At 40.3% G+C, this 15,360-nt stretch overlaps 2 protein-coding genes across 4 annotated transcripts in view; one reads left to right on the top strand and one right to left on the bottom strand.

The window, feature by feature from the left end:
- Positions 1-10,435, top strand: part of LOC135237206 (3'-5' exoribonuclease HELZ2-like) — a 34,318-nt gene extending 23,883 nt beyond the window's left edge. For 2 of the 3 annotated variants that reach the window (XM_064304061.1, XM_064304062.1), the window contains exons 14-20: positions 1,522-1,650; positions 5,018-5,210; positions 6,029-6,163; positions 6,273-6,482; positions 7,691-7,847; positions 8,564-8,731; positions 8,849-10,435. In XM_064304061.1, the coding sequence (XP_064160131.1) occupies positions 1,522-1,650; positions 5,018-5,210; positions 6,029-6,163; positions 6,273-6,482; positions 7,691-7,847; positions 8,564-8,731; positions 8,849-8,961 (1,105 nt within the window). In that variant the 3' untranslated portion in view covers positions 8,962-10,435. Of the gene's footprint in view, positions 1-1,521; positions 1,651-5,017; positions 5,211-6,028; positions 6,164-6,272; positions 6,483-7,690; positions 7,848-8,563; positions 8,732-8,848 lie in introns of those variants that run through there. The other variant, XM_064304063.1, reaches the window with a different exon arrangement.
- Positions 10,436-12,394: 1,959 nt separating this feature from the next.
- Positions 12,395-15,121, bottom strand: LOC135238369 (proenkephalin-B-like). The gene is made up of 3 exons (XM_064306161.1): positions 14,949-15,121; positions 14,050-14,202; positions 12,395-13,293 (listed from the first exon to the last, which is right to left on the bottom strand). Exons 2-3 carry the CDS (start codon positions 14,176-14,178, stop codon positions 12,661-12,663), a joined length of 762 nt encoding a protein of 253 aa, XP_064162231.1. The 5' UTR covers positions 14,179-14,202; positions 14,949-15,121; the 3' UTR covers positions 12,395-12,660.
- Positions 15,122-15,360: the final 239 nt, after the last annotated feature.

The raw sequence follows: 15,360 nt of genomic DNA on the forward strand, positions 1-15,360 counted from the left end.
AATCTGCTTAATGGTAGAAGCAGCCACAGTAGCATGTATCTTTTTTCCTGAATTCTCTTATGGGATACTGATATAACCATTGCATGTACACTACATGGACAAAAGTATGTGGATACCCAAACATCACATATATGTGTGTTGAACAGCTCATTCCAAAACCATGGGCATTAATATGGAGTTCATCCCTCCATTGCTGCTTCCACTCTTTTTGGAAGGCTTTCCCCTAGATTTTGGAACATGGCTGTGGGTATTCAGTTCTATTCAGCCACAAGAGCATAAGTGAGGTCGGGCACTGATGTTAGGCGATAAGCAATAAGGCATGGCTCGCAGTTGGCGTTCCAATTTATCCCAGAGGTGTTCGATGTGGGTTGTGGTCAGGGCTTTGTGCAGGCCAGTCAAGTTCTTCCCCACTAAACTCAGCAAACCATTTCTTTATGGACCTCGCTTTGTGCAGGGGTGGCATTGTCATGATGTAATAGGGAAGGGCCTTCTCCAAACTGTTGCCACAAAGTTGGAAGCAGACAAATCTCTAGAATGTCATTCTATGCTGTAGCATTAAGATTTCCCTTCACTGCTACTAAGGGGCCTTGCCCAAACCATGAAAAACAGGCCCAGTCCGTTATTCTTCCTCCACTGAACTTTACAGTTGGCACTACGTATTCCGGCAGGTTGCATTCTCCCGACCTTTGCCAAACCCAGATTAATCTGTCAGACTGCCAGATAGTGAAAGATTCATCACTCCAGAGAACGCATTTCTACTGCTGTAGAGTCCAATGGCGGTGTGCTTTATACCACTCCAGCCAACGCTTGGCATTGCACATGGTGATTTTAGCCGTGTGTGCGGCTGCTCGGCCATGGATTTCATGAAGCTCCCAACAAATAGGTCTTGTGCCGTTGCTTCCAGAGGCAGTCTGTAACTCGGCAGTGGGCGTTGCAACCGAGGACAGACAATTTTTACACAGTACTCATTTCAGCACATGGAGGTCCCATTCTGTGAGCTTGTGTGGTCTACTGCTTTGTGGCTGAGCTGTTGCGACTACTAGATGATTCCACTTCACAATACCAGCACGTACAGTTGACGGGGGCAGCTCTAGCAAGGCAGAAATTAACAAACAGACTTCTTGGAAAGGTGACATCCTATGACAGTGCTATGAATGTCACTGAGCACTTCAGTACGAACCATTCTACTGTCAGTGTTTGTCTATGGAGATGCCTGATTTTATGCACCTGTTAGCAATGGATGTGGCTGAAGTAGCCAAACCCACTAATGGGGGTGTCCACATAATTTTGGCTATGTATCTTTTCCCCTATCCCACCCCCCACACCCCTGCAGATTGCTGAGAATTTTTAATAAAACAAAAGAAAATAATTTCAAATGTTCTGTCATATGAAAGAATATTGTTCAGAAGTTTGATGGAAATGTTCTCTGCAGGACTTTTACTGGTCTCTGAAGAGTTATGTTTGTTCAGATAACAACTGTGTGTGTGTGTCTGTGTGTGTTATACAACATACTTATTTCAGGTCTATCACTATGCACCACCGTATAAGGGAACCAGGCAATCCACACTGGAAAGAGATCAAACAATTTGATGAAAGAATCAGACTGGCCAATGAATCAAAGGAGGCGATGACCGATGCAGATATTGAAGCGTAAGTTAAATACCTGGATTAATATTTGCTGTAACAGTGCTGAATAAGTGGGGAATTTCCAATGGGCTCCATGCCGCTCTTACTTGAGCTATGTTTTTGACAACACTCACTGCTTTCCAAAGTGGTACTGCACAGCACCTGACCTCATTTCAGACAAAATGTGCTCACCACTCATCAGGTCAGTGAGGATTCAAACTTACTGCTGTACAGAAGACTGCAGTACTGAAAAACAGAACATGGATATTGTAGATGAGGGGCCCTCAGTCTCATCCAGAAAGGGCTAGTGTGGATGTAGGCTTTTGTTTCAATCAAGCACTAACACACTTGATTCTGTTAATCAAGGTCCTTAGCAATGGCTCTAGTGGTTATATCTGGTGTGTAACTACTTGGTTAGAAGGAAAGCCTGCACCTACATGGGATAAGATTGAGGACCCGTGTTCTAGGTAATGACAACTACAAGAAGCATTGCATCTATGCATGGAATTAATCTTGTTTACTTAATTCTGACTGGCTGTCAATAGCAGATGCTGCTTGGAAACAGATCGAGACTATTGGGCAGGTTGATAATTGGCAACATCTGCTATGCAGTTATGTTTAGAATTATTTATTTTATGAGTCACTTCCTGTTCTCACAATTGTTTGTTATTATTTTAAGTCTCTATCAACATTATACGACCTCAGTATTAAAGGCAAATCATTGTTGGGGGTGCTGGGTGGCTCTCTCGGTAAAAGCGCCACTTGCAGCACGTGAGTGAGCACCACAGTCTCAGATCGAATCCGACCCATGCCAGTGCTGACTGTGGCCAGCAGCCCCACAGGAGTGCCACATAATTGGCCACGTCACTCGGGGATATGGGAGGGATACAGTCGGTAGGGATATATAGCATTGGTAATTTTTCCAGCTACTGCTGCTGGCTGACAAGTTGCCCGTAGCTAGCTCTCTGCACATGCGTATGAATGGGTCTCCCCCGCCCCTACTCTGAGCATGTGCAGCTTGCAGCTACTGTGTGAAAAGAAGCAGTTGGCTGGCAGGCACAACTGTTCTGGAGAAGTACCGGGGAGTGCCGTCACTGTCCCGATCTGGCAGCAGGGGCGGTATATGAGCATGCTTGCAAATAGTTTGCAAATTGGACATTCCAAATTTTGGTTAGATTGGAGATACCAAAGTTTTTACAATTTTATTTATTTATTTTTTTAATTATACAATTCTGGTAGGAATTCCATACCTGCTGCTATTCCCCAGGTTGCCACTGCAAATGAATTGAGTACTTAGTTGACCTACGTGGTTGAATGACAGTGTTTGTTTAAAAATGAACAGTAACATGACTTGCGTGTATAGTTACCTAACCAGATTTCCAAGATAAACACTAAATCTATCCCACAGTTACATGCACCACATTAATAATGTTTCTTCTTTCTGTGGTTGGATGTGCCTTTTGGTTAGACCAGTGGTCTCCAATCCTGGTCCTGGAGAGCTACAGGGTCTGCTGGTTTTCATGGTGACTCTGCACTCCATGAATCAATTAGAGCAGGTGATTACACAGTTAACTCAACTCACCTAGTGTCTTGGATCTCAATTGGGTGCTGATTTTAAGGTGAAAACAAAAACCAACAGACCCTGTAGCTCTCCAGGACCATTGTTGGGGACCACTGGGTTAGACAATGTGGAAATTACAAACCTCATTTTATTTACAGTAAGTTGCCTGTTTCTTCCTTGAGTCAACCCTCAGACTGAATTAAATTGCAAATTTATAAGTATTTCATCCTATTTAGTTTCCCTTATCACATTTAGTTTGTGCTTTCAATGGAAAACAACAATTGGCAGAAGAACCAAGGAGAAGGGAGAACTTCAAAGCTACAATGTCTGATATGTGCTCTGAGTACACATATCAGCATTCTGTGTGATGGAGGCTCCAGCTTCAAGCTTTAGCTTGGACACACACAACCGCGCATACACACGTGCGCATTGTCGTGGTTTTGGGTGTTAACACCATTTCTTTTCCAGCTGCGTCATTATTTGGTTTATTACGGCCATTGGTGTTTTTGTGCGGCTTTTCTTTAGTTATTACGGCCTTTTAGTTTTCTTCATTTCATTGATTGAATGATATGCGTGCAAATCTCTTTTTACGATTTGCACCTGTTGGCGTTCTATTTAAACCCCTAGCAAACCGATAAGCTTTGCTTTAGTGTCAACTTGCGTTACATGAAAGCCGGTAACTTGGTCTGTTTTGGTAAGAGGTTTGCTTGTTCAGAACTAGATCAGTCCCTCTTCTGCGTCCTTTGACTTACGCGAAGAGTTACTGCGGAACTGAACTTTGAAGTTATTGGATTGTGGATTACAAAGTTAGTTCTACTACCTACTCATTTCTACAACTCTCTTGTGGTTATTTTGACAGTCCTCTGTGCGAGGGCTGCTCTCAAAGTTCTCACGTTACCATTCTTTTCAGAATGTTGTGTTTTGTTCTAGTATACGCAATACTCCCTAAGCCTTAGTTCTTTACCCTGTTCTCGGGTCATTAAAGCTTTTTCTTTGGGATAGTCTCCCATCGGAGTATTTTTTTTCTTTTCGTTTATTTTTTCCCTTTTCCCTGTCTATCGAGACTTCGTGGTTATTCCGCCCAGGTGGATAACTTAACGTATCCTGCTGAGCCGCGTTTGGTCTCCCTAATTCCCCACTCCTTCGCACGCATACACGCACACAAACACACCGCAACAAAATTAACGCAAGTGATCCAATTTGATCAAGAAAGAAGGTCAACCTGAAAACTTGTTTACCTGAGAGATCCAGTCCACCTGTTTGTTGAAAGACTACGCTTTTGTTTTGTTTTTTATTGTTGTGTGTAATTTCTTTCTTGTTCTTTAATTACATTTCAACTATTCTAAAATACTAAATTACTAAAACTAAACTACTGAACTAAAATACGAAACAGTATAATTCAAGTATACTTCAGCATACTGTTTCTACACAGATTCTCTGAAAGTGTACTATGATGTAGTTACCTTTTCAGTTACATTTCCCTGAACTAGCAGACCGTAACTAGCATTCATAACAAACTGGAATGAATAACAACAAACACAATTTAGACAGTACATTTTCTTGATAAAAGTTTTTGCTAAATTTGTTTTGCAAAGAAGAAAATGCACAGCTGGATTTAATCGTGAACCTGGATTCAATCAGCATACGTTTTCCTTTATTTTGACATCAAAATAAATGCAAGTGTGAGTTTTATTTGCACAGTTTGGAGAGCTAAGCAACCAGCAGAATTAACTCTTCAAACAGAATTTATTTGCATATCGAACATGAGGGAAATTTTTTGATTGAATCCTGGTCTGTGTATGTAATGAAAGTTTTGGAATGAATCCCCAGATACAAAAAAGTTCTGAATCAAGCACGGCTGCATGAGCTGCAGAAGCATGATGTCATATTGTGCACCTGCACGGCTGCTTCCACCCCTAACCTCACCAAGACCGTCAGCGCACGGCAGATTCTCATTGACGAGTGCGCCATGGCAACTGAGCCCCAGGCTCTTGTCCCATTGGTCAGCTATAAACCAGAAAAGGTATGTCTGTAGTCTTCTGACAGATAATTCATTTATGACGTTGAATGTCTTGGAAAATTGTTGCTTGGAACATTTTTTAGCGCAATTCCTCTGAAGCACCATGATGCTGTCTGTGTTACCGGTGATATCAAGACAGTCAATTTCATAAGTAAACGAAAGACTCTATACAATCTATATGAAAAGTAGTAAAAGCCATTGAAAAAAAATGGCTTTTGAATTTCTCTATTATAGGATGAAGACCTCTGTGAATTTCCATACAAGTAGTCTTCCTGAGGTTGTAAAGTAGTGGGTTATGATTCTGTAGTTAACTACAGAATGGCTGGTTTCTGTTAAACTTTCTTTTTAAGAAATGATGAGAACGGGCCATTGTGTATTCAACTGGGGCTGAATGGCCTGTTGTGAATAAATGACATGTTTTGACATTGAGGACCTAAGCTGATGCCATTCCAGGAGCTCCTCCCTGCCTATTTGCTCAGACACCATTTTCCCATTAAGTGATGCATCTCGTAAGTCTGCTTGCTGTGCCACACGTACGGTTGTTTCTCCTGCACTTCCGGTTGATCCATAATCAGTTTTTTGCATGGGAATACCAGTAACCCCCAGTGAAATCCCATTGGGAGCATGTTGACTGAGAGCATTAAAGAGTATTTTCATTGTTCTTCATACCCTGAGCTCTCTGAGCTCAACCGCGAAGTGTCAGCTAACTCGCATCAAGGGCAGGGTGACTAATGTAAATCCCATACATGTTTTTTTGGGGGGGGGTTTTTTACACAGTGCTCAAAATCTGAATCTGAATTACTCCTCTGATGTTTTTTCAGGTCGTGCTGCTCGGTGATCACAAACAGCTCCGGCCCATCGTCAAGAATACATTTGTGCGAAATTTGGGCATGGCAAAGTCGCTGTTTGAGCGCTACATGGGCAGGGCAGTGATGTTGGACACCCAGTACAGAATGGTAATATCGCATGCACAGGCGTGGCATCATTCATGCTTGTATTTTCTATTTATTTCCATCACGTACTCCTCCAGCTATTGATAATGGAATTTGCATATCTCCATCGTAGCATGAAGACATCTGCGAATTTCCATCCATGGAGTCGTACGACGGAAAGTTGAAAACTGCCGTGCTGGGGCAAAACAGTATCCTCCTTCTTGCCAATAGAAGCACCCACACTGTTTTCGGACATGTGATTGGACAAGAGATCAGCCTGGTGGTGACGACAGAGAAGGGAAATGAAAATTCCAAAGCAAACAGAGAGGAGAGTGCAATTGCTGTGAGTAACTTTGAGATATTTACTGAGGTTCCAGTTGGCCTGAAAGGAGTTATCCATCCTGCAGTAATTAGCTGACACTTCTTATTGTTCCAGATTTTAAGTTTCAAATTTGATTTGCCTTGTACAACAAGTACAAGTGCTAGTAAATTGGAATTCTTATTCCGAATCGTCCCACCAAATTCAAGTATAAGGATCACACAATGGGCCTCATTCACAAAACATGCATACGATCACATTTCTAAGAATATTTTGCCATTCATCATTTTTTTTCTTATCAGTATTTGTTCATGGCTGTTTCTTTATGTAAATCACATGAACAGGATTGTGCAAAAAAATGTACAAACAGCCAGCATTCATCATCTCATACACCTGGGTTATGTACAAAAACAAAGGTTGGCATGTGTGTCATGAATCTCATATCATTTTTTCATAACATTTTTAAGAACAAAAGTAAGAATAATTTCAGAAAAGTTTTGTAAATGAGGCCCAATAAGTCTAAAGACACAGTGTAAGTATAAAAATAACAATACAAATATTAGTTGCTATAATAGGAGCAATAAATGGCATTAAATGGCTTGTGCAGTGAAATGTCCAAGGCTGACCGTTATCCAGTAAAGTGGTTAGTGCCATTGCCCTTGACTAAGGCACTGGCCTCAGAACTGAAGTTGGTCCCCGGGTGCTGCACTGTGGCTGCCCATTGCTCCTCAGTAACTAGGATGGGTGAAATGCAGAGGACAAATTACCCCACAATGTTCAATTAAAGATTAGTGCAGTAGGTATCAGTGCCTAGGAGTGGTAGGTTGAGTCCAGAACTCCAGCGGTCCGAATTGAGGGGCATGTGGTGCTGGCGTGATGTGTCCCAGGTGATTGTGGAGGTGGGAGGAGAGAGTCATGGGGGTGCTGCAGGTGTGAATTGTCCATGGTGAATGAGGGGGTGGTGGGTGTGGGTGGGGGTGGGGGTGGGGGTGAGACCCCAGGGGATGGTGGAGGTGTGAACTGTCCATGGTGGTTGTTTGGGGAAGCTGAGAGAATCCAGGGGGTGGTAGTGGCTGGATTGACAGAGGGAAGGAAGGAAGGCAAGTAGGTAATGCGTGGGGGAGTGGGGTGGGTAGTGGTGGGTAGGGTGGCAGTTGGGCTACTGATGGTTGTTCAACATGTGGATGGTTGTCTTGTTGAGTCATGAGTTGATAAGTGCTTTTTCTCAACAGGTTGGCATTGCTGTGTCACTTGTAAATGATGGCAGAATCCGTCAGGAGCACATTGCAATTCTTTCTCCCTACAACGCCCAGGTCTCTGAGATCAAAAAACTTCTAAGAAGAAAAGACATGGATGAAATCACAGTCAGCACCATCACAAAGAGCCAAGGTTCTTTATTTCATCCCCCACTTGTTTTAACTGTTCTGCAGTGTTCTCTTGAAATGCACTCTTGTCCAGTGTGATCAGTGTCAGAGTATTGCCTTCTAATCCTTCCCACTGTACTGACTGACTGAAAGTTTCTTCCTGATACTGATCTACAGGAGTTATCTGGTAATAATGCAAACAGGTGTTTGGCCACACGTTTTAGCATATTACCAATGACAGCTGTAAGATTTTTGCTTCTAACATTTACTTCTAAGCTTTTTTATCCCTCCCACTGTGCACTTTTCAGCCACATAAGTTGCTGGATTAAATTTGACATTTTCGGTTGTATATTTTATCAGTGTGTGAAAAAAAAGCACTTACAATCAATCTACATTTTAGACATGTAACAGAAGCTAGTGTTCAGAACGATTCACACAGCTTAGATTTTTTTCACACAGTCCATTTATACAGCTAGATATTTACTGATGCAAGGTTAAGTGCCTTGCTCAAAGGTACTGTGGTGGTGCCTAACCTGGGAAACAAACTTATAACCCTGATCTCACAAGCCCAGTTCCGCAGCCGTTATAGCACACTGCTGTCCCTTTCTTCATCATGGTCTTAACTGAACGCAACACTTTAACCTTTCACTAAAGTCTGTAGTTATGTCTGTGCTTACTTTCTTGGGGGAAGAGACGGCCATGACAGTACTCCTCCGTAATCAGCAGCGTTGTGTCTTCCAGGAAGCGAGTGGCCCTACGTGATCCTGTCCACCGTGCGCTCCTGTCCCAGTGCCGAGATCGAGAAGGATCCCAGCAGGGCGTGGCTCTCCAAAAACGTGGGATTTGTGGGCGATCCCAACCAGATAAACGTAGGCATCACCAGGGCACAGGTGGGGCTGTGCATCATTGGTAAGTGAGGCCTGACCTGTCCCTGCCCTGTTTATGAAATGCACGTCTTGAATTTGAAGCTCAGATGATACAGCTGTGTGTGTTCTGTGGTGCTCAATGCATTTTGTTTTATTTAAGGAAACCAAGAGCTGCTGAGGTGCAGTAAAGCCTGGGACAGACTGCTCCAACATTACAGGTCGAAGAACTGTGTCACCACGGCCGATGACATCACAGTGCGTAACGTGACTTAATCCAGTTATTTGATTAAGTCACGTGAAAAACAATAAACCAAGAATAACAGCATTCAGTTCCCAGAGCACCGTGATTCAACTGAAAATGGCCGTATGATTATCGGCTCAGCCAAAATAATTTTGTTTCAAACTATTTTAAAGGGCCTGGATTTCTGGTTTGTTTAGGCTAATTCAGGCATGTGTTAATGTTTGTGTCCGTTCTTTTATATGGTTCACAAGTATACATGTACTGTCCTAAAACCTGTAGGTGAGCCTGATATTTTTAACTATCTTTCATAGAAATGACAAATTTAAAACTTTCCTCTCAAGCACAAGATAGCGTATTTTCAGTCTTGTCTTTGAAAGTATCTGTTGACGTAGTCATCTGGGTCATTAATCGCAAAACGATTTATATATTAAACTTTCTGTGGCTGTGAAGTCTGCTCTTTCAAAATTTGTTCAGAGTCCACATGTAAGAAAAGACCTGGGATTTGCTTCAGGCGTACATATATAGATTAAACACACTGCATATGAATTATTTTATTAAGTCTTAATGGAGAGAAGCTCTTAAGTTTAAAATAATATTTGTAGAAACTTGACAATGTGTAATCATCCAGTCAGTCAAAGGATGGACACATTAGTAGGGTTAGTAGATGATAAAATATATTTGTAGACCATATGGTTTGGCTCGTATGTTAACTATGAATTAAAATCCTAAAGCATCACTGGGCCTTACAACAGTAGTACAGTTTGGATTAAAGTATCAATAATATTAGCACAGGACATGTAAATTCAGACAATTCATTCAAGTGTCATTAATGAGTGTCATCTCATCCCATGTAGACCTTCTATTTTTAAGCTTCTGTATTAAGATTACTTTTTTGTTCCCAATATGATTTAGATTTTTTAATGCATTTTTTAAACTTTAATACGTTTTCATACGACTGAATAAAGAAACAAACGTAAGCCTTAAATTTCTATTTTCTAAATGTCTAGCTGTAGTTTTCTTATGTAGTGCAGTTGATTCACACATGAATGCTGTTCAGCTATTTCAGCCAGTCCTCTCAGCTTATGGTTGCTTTGTCTTAATTACAAATGTCATTTCAACTGCCGTAGGATTTGTTTTAATTATATCTTGTTAAGTGACAACTACAGGGTGAGTTGTATTGAATTTTTAAAATTATTCTCAAAGATGATTTGTGGTTTTATTTTTCTACTTTGGTACTTACGATAATTTCAAAGATACATTTGAGTTTGATATTCAGAATGTATATTTAAATATCCAAAGAGATTTGTAAAACACATGCATGAACAATGTTTTTATGAATGTGTCTCATTCTGTGAGTTATACACAAACAGTGTGATCAAAGTCCTGTGGAAGTTAGGTTAGATCTGCAGTCTCTTCACACATGAGAATTTTCTAGAAATTTGATATTTGATCGTATTCAAAGCTGTAAAGCATCATGTCTGTAATAAATCAGTTTTGTTGCAATCATTGGCTTTTGTGAAGTGGTTGGTTTTCTTCCCACAAATTTGAAGATTATATGCACATACATGTATGTAACAACAAACAGAAAACCACTGGTGGGGCACAAACACACTTAGACGTAAGAGAAGGAAAATAGATGGTGGGCAACTGTACGAGAGCAACAATATAACGATTCACTTTTATCGAATCATATTTGCAACCAAATCAATATTGCATCCTAAAGTAATGTAGGAAGTGAGTTTCTGGAGTTTGAACCGATTGTTATAGAAAATAGAGAAACAGGCACTTGGGCTCATGTGCAAAAGCACATAGTTACAAGGCATGTTTAAGGCTCACAAGTGCCCAGTATGACCGGACCAACTTTTGTCCAAACTGCCACAATGTCGTCACTATGGTACCAATCTGTTTATGTGCCTTTACTGACAGAGCCCCTCGGAACTCGATGTGCAGTGTTAAAGCATATATTGTAGAAAATGTTTTATGACAAATAACACAATATACAGGCTACAGTCTGCACATTATAGTACAATAAGTGACCAATAATATATAGGTATATAATTAATGGTTAATGGTTTCTCAGTTTCATTATTTACTGCAGATTGTCATGTACCTTATGTTGACAATATGTAAATCCTTAAATAAAATCCCAAGATATTGTTTGATAGTTCCCTAAGAAGTAGAAATTTCTACTTCAATGTAAGTGCTTAAAAATAAAAGTGCATGCCAGTTACCAAACATGTTCCAAACACGAATCTTAAGGATTATTAAAATATAAAGGACCACCAAATTGTTATAAGGTAGTGGACTACATTCAATACATACTGATATTCGAAGATCACGCCACAGTGTTTTGTTGATCCGCAAGAGGGCGCGAATGTATTAGATTTCACGTTGCTACGTAGCGATACCATTTCAGTCGGTAGCCTACACACTTATTATATAGAGTCTTATATAGAGTCGTCATATGGGCACATCTTAAATGTTATTTAACTAATTTATTGTAAGGACGCGAAGTCTTATTCGGGAGCAGCTCTAACCAGAAACGGGGCAACAGTTTAATGTTTCTACAATGCACCGCTGTGTTCTTATTTGGTTATAGAAATTGCGTGATCCCAATCAAACTGTTAAAAAAACGAATTTACTTTCGCTCCATATGTACAGCTGTAGGCATACACTACCATATTCTATAAAATTGTATTTGTTTCCAGTGAGGACAATTTGCAGTGCCACAACTGGCGTTGCTTGCTGAAACAAACCTAGCATAGTATGTCACTGACTATAGGCTACGACGCTTTTTTAGCTGAGCTGACTGGAAAACCTCACAAGTGACAGCGGTTTAAAACAGGCGTCGTTTTAAACATCTTGCTATTCTTATTTTAAAGTTCAATTGACTCATTGGTTTCAAATGTAAAATATATTTCAAAGGTTAGCAAAAACCTACAAATACCGCAACAAATGCACATAATATTTTAAGGAAACGTGGACTTTTATAAGGACAATTCAGTAAATAAAATCATTGTTTTTCTTTCGCTGTGATATTTGATTAGAAGAACTATAAATACAACGAAGTCCATTGGACTGTACTTGTTTAAGCAGAACAGTGTGTTGTGTCGGAGTCGGACATAAATATTATGTCCATCCACCATGAATCTGGACTCAAATATTCCTTCTTAGAGTCCACCAATCCTGCCTAAGAGCATCGTCATGCAAAGTGCTGGCTGCAGTCGCCAAACCATATTGCTTAGAGCATTATACATCATAAATGTCTTTCTGCTTACTTGTGAAACATGTTGCGTAGTCATTTTGATCGTATACAGACTATTCACTATCTGATAAGTCAGTAGGATTTTAGGTGCTACTTATTTTTCCTGTCTGGTTTGAACTGTATTCCGAAATCAAATTCACAATACTGTGACTATTTTACTTCACAATACTTCACAATTTTTGAATACTGGACACAGAAACTATGCATTTGTTTATGTTTATTGTTCGTTTAATTTTATTATACAAGCATTTCTGATTAGAAATAAATAACATTTTCAGGTACATCAATGTATTATTGGTTAGTCCCCAATTCAGTAAAAGGTGACTGACAAAATCAGATATCATTCTAAATGTGCCTTACAGCAATATTACAACTGCCTAGTGGGGCCTGGTAATCAGAAGATAGAATGGGGGAGAACGGATAATGAGAATTCCTGTGCACTGGTGATTTAAGTTCCAAAGGTAATCTATAGGTCAATGACATCGTATGAGCCTGGCTCTTCGTCCGATCGAACAGATATTTTAAAATGGCGCCGCAAAATGCCCCCATATCTTTTCTGGCTGTCCCACTTGAGTTTCGGCCGAATTCTCCGCATGAAACCCCCATAACGTTTTTGTAACTCCTCTTGACTGTTTTCGTCCGCCGAGTTGTAGCTTCTCTTGGGGCCAAATTTCCTGAGAAAACCTCCATAGCGCTTCACTTCATTGATGGGAGTGTCGTCGCCGAAGACTGTCAATTCGTCTTCCGAAGTTCCATCTTCCTGCTGGGAATCCTGCTCCGCCTCTGGGATGTCTCTTTCCGACAATTTTCTGAGAGAGTTGTCATATTTCGGGGCGAAAAACCGTTTAAGACTAGCAGTGTCACGTGGGAGAGCAGTAAATATTTTGTTTTTGTCTATTTTCTTGATGAATCCGCCGTATCGCTTTACTACATTGCCAGTAGTTATGGTCTGTGGGTTTCCCTGCTGAGGGCCACGTAGTTCAGGGTCATTTCTTTCGTTTAAGGCATTCGAACCACCAGCGTATGACCGAAGGACATTCTCACATTTATCTATTTCTTCTGTAGATGAGAGGGTACCTTCACACTCTAAAGTGCAAGTCTGAAAACGAATTTTTAACAGTATGTGAAACATTTTAAACCATAAAAGCACAAGATTATGTCATTAATCGTGAAGTGTTGAAGAACGTATCCACATTACAAGACAATTATTTCCAAAAATACCCACATTCATCCCCGTTGAACAGTTACACTTGTTCATACCATCTCTCTCTTCATAGTACGCAGTTCTCTTTAATTCATTCAAATTTCGGGCAATATAGAAAAGTCACTGTCACACCAATAACACAGCTAGACAAGCATTTGGATAGATAATTAAAATTGAATATTTTCCAACTTACTTAGTCATTGCTGTACAAGTTGCACTTTCTGTGATTTAAGTGATCTCTCATTGCTCGTTATTGCATTTCATTTGTATAGCCTACGTATAGCCTAATATGGCATATTTCATGGAGATAAAGATTCCGATTTCTTTTTGACATAAAATGTGTTCCTATCTGCACCTATTTATGCATTAAGTACCTCTGTGGATTGTTTAAACAAAAGCGTATGGGAAATACACAGCCTATACAACGTGTACTGACCGGCTTGAATCTCCAGCAAACCACGAGCGCTTTCCGTGGTGCTGAACTCTGCACTTGATTGATAAAGTACCGATTTTCACCAGTAATTCGTATTTCACTATAAGGCACTTCACTATAAGTAGGATATCGACATTTTCATTATGAAAAGCAGTTTCTGTCAACTGATACTAAGCATGTGTCCTGAAATGCCAATAAATGTGCGAACACAATCTTACCAGACTGTTGATGAGCGTGTCTAAATTGGGACTCCGTTGCGCGCAGATTAAACAGTGGGTCGAGCAGTCTGCCTGGGCGGAAGATGGAAAACTCAAGCAAAGAACCAGCGCCAGTGGGTACCACTCCATTTCGGTCAATAACTCTCTGACGCGCTGAAATGCAAATTAATGATTGTACAGAAAATTACGTATCGTTAATCACATTGTAATGATCAATTATAATGCACATAATTACGGATCATTCATTAAATAAGAAAAAGAAAGAAAAAACACAAAAATCACCGTGTTGTGTCGAGATATGGACACTTCCACAACTGTAGCTCATGCACAGTTTGCTAAACGGGAGCGATTCAGTCCCTGAGATTGTCCCTAGATTTATCGTCAGGTAGATGCAATCTGTCAAATCTATCTTACTGTTTAAGTCGAACACCAGTAAACGGGCTTTGAAAGTTTTAAGTCTGTATTGTGATCATTAGATATAAGCATGACAGATACGCTTTCTGAGACAAATAACATTTTACTTGAATTTTCTCGTCATCTAGTTTTATCAATGAGCTACAGACGACAAACTCAGTTCGGCAGTATGGAAGACAACAATAATATAGGTCTGCTGGTGTTGGGGGCTGAACAGAAAATCCATTTAATTTTGAGCAATATAAAAGTCTCATAGAGGTAGAAACTTTACGATGTTAATTTAATTTGTATTTAATTCGCTCCACTTCTCAATCAGACATAATGTGCACGATTCAAAACCAAACACAAAAGCACACAAACTGCACTTTAAAGTGGATAAGCCTCCATTTCAAAATGATTTTCCAATGAGCACAAGTAGCTGGTATAATATTGTTGAGTATTCCAACAGTGAACATAATAAATACTAAAAAAAAACTACATTTTACCTTCGCAATATGAAAGTGTTCTCCGACCACTAAGAACGGCAATGCAGTTTTCCTTTTCCGTTGTCTCTTTGTGTTCTTTTCTTTTTCAAGTGTCGTCTTCTAGTGCATTTTAAAGCAGAACCTTCGATGCAAACAACTTTTGTTTTCCTTTTGACTGGCCTGGTATAGCTCGCATCGTGTCTTTTTATTGACGGAGACTTCGTCATGTCACCGACGTACATCAGAATGGTTAATTTCATGGGGCCAATAGGAACGATCGTTTGTATGAACAACACCCTGCTCACTCTTTCATCACAATTTTCGTCTCAGCACCTCACACAAACACCCACACAAGCCCATGTAGCCTACACACGCATTTGCTAGGCAAGACACAGTTTGAAAGCTGGCCACTGCAATACAATGCGATCTGATA

Source organism: Anguilla rostrata, chromosome 13 (genome assembly GCF_018555375.3).
Source record: "Anguilla rostrata isolate EN2019 chromosome 13, ASM1855537v3, whole genome shotgun sequence".
Classification (NCBI taxonomy): Eukaryota; Metazoa; Chordata; class Actinopteri; order Anguilliformes; family Anguillidae; genus Anguilla; species Anguilla rostrata.

Excerpts from the sequence above, each read along its gene's own strand:
- LOC135238369 (XM_064306161.1), bottom strand. The coding sequence starts at position 14,178 with ATGGAGTGGTACCCACTGGCGCTGGTTCTTTGCTTGAGTTTTCCATCT. Across the intron at positions 13,294-14,049 it reads ACACGCTCATCAACAGTCTG|ACTTGCACTTTAGAGTGTGA; the intron begins GTAAGATTGTGT and ends ATTCGTTTTCAG.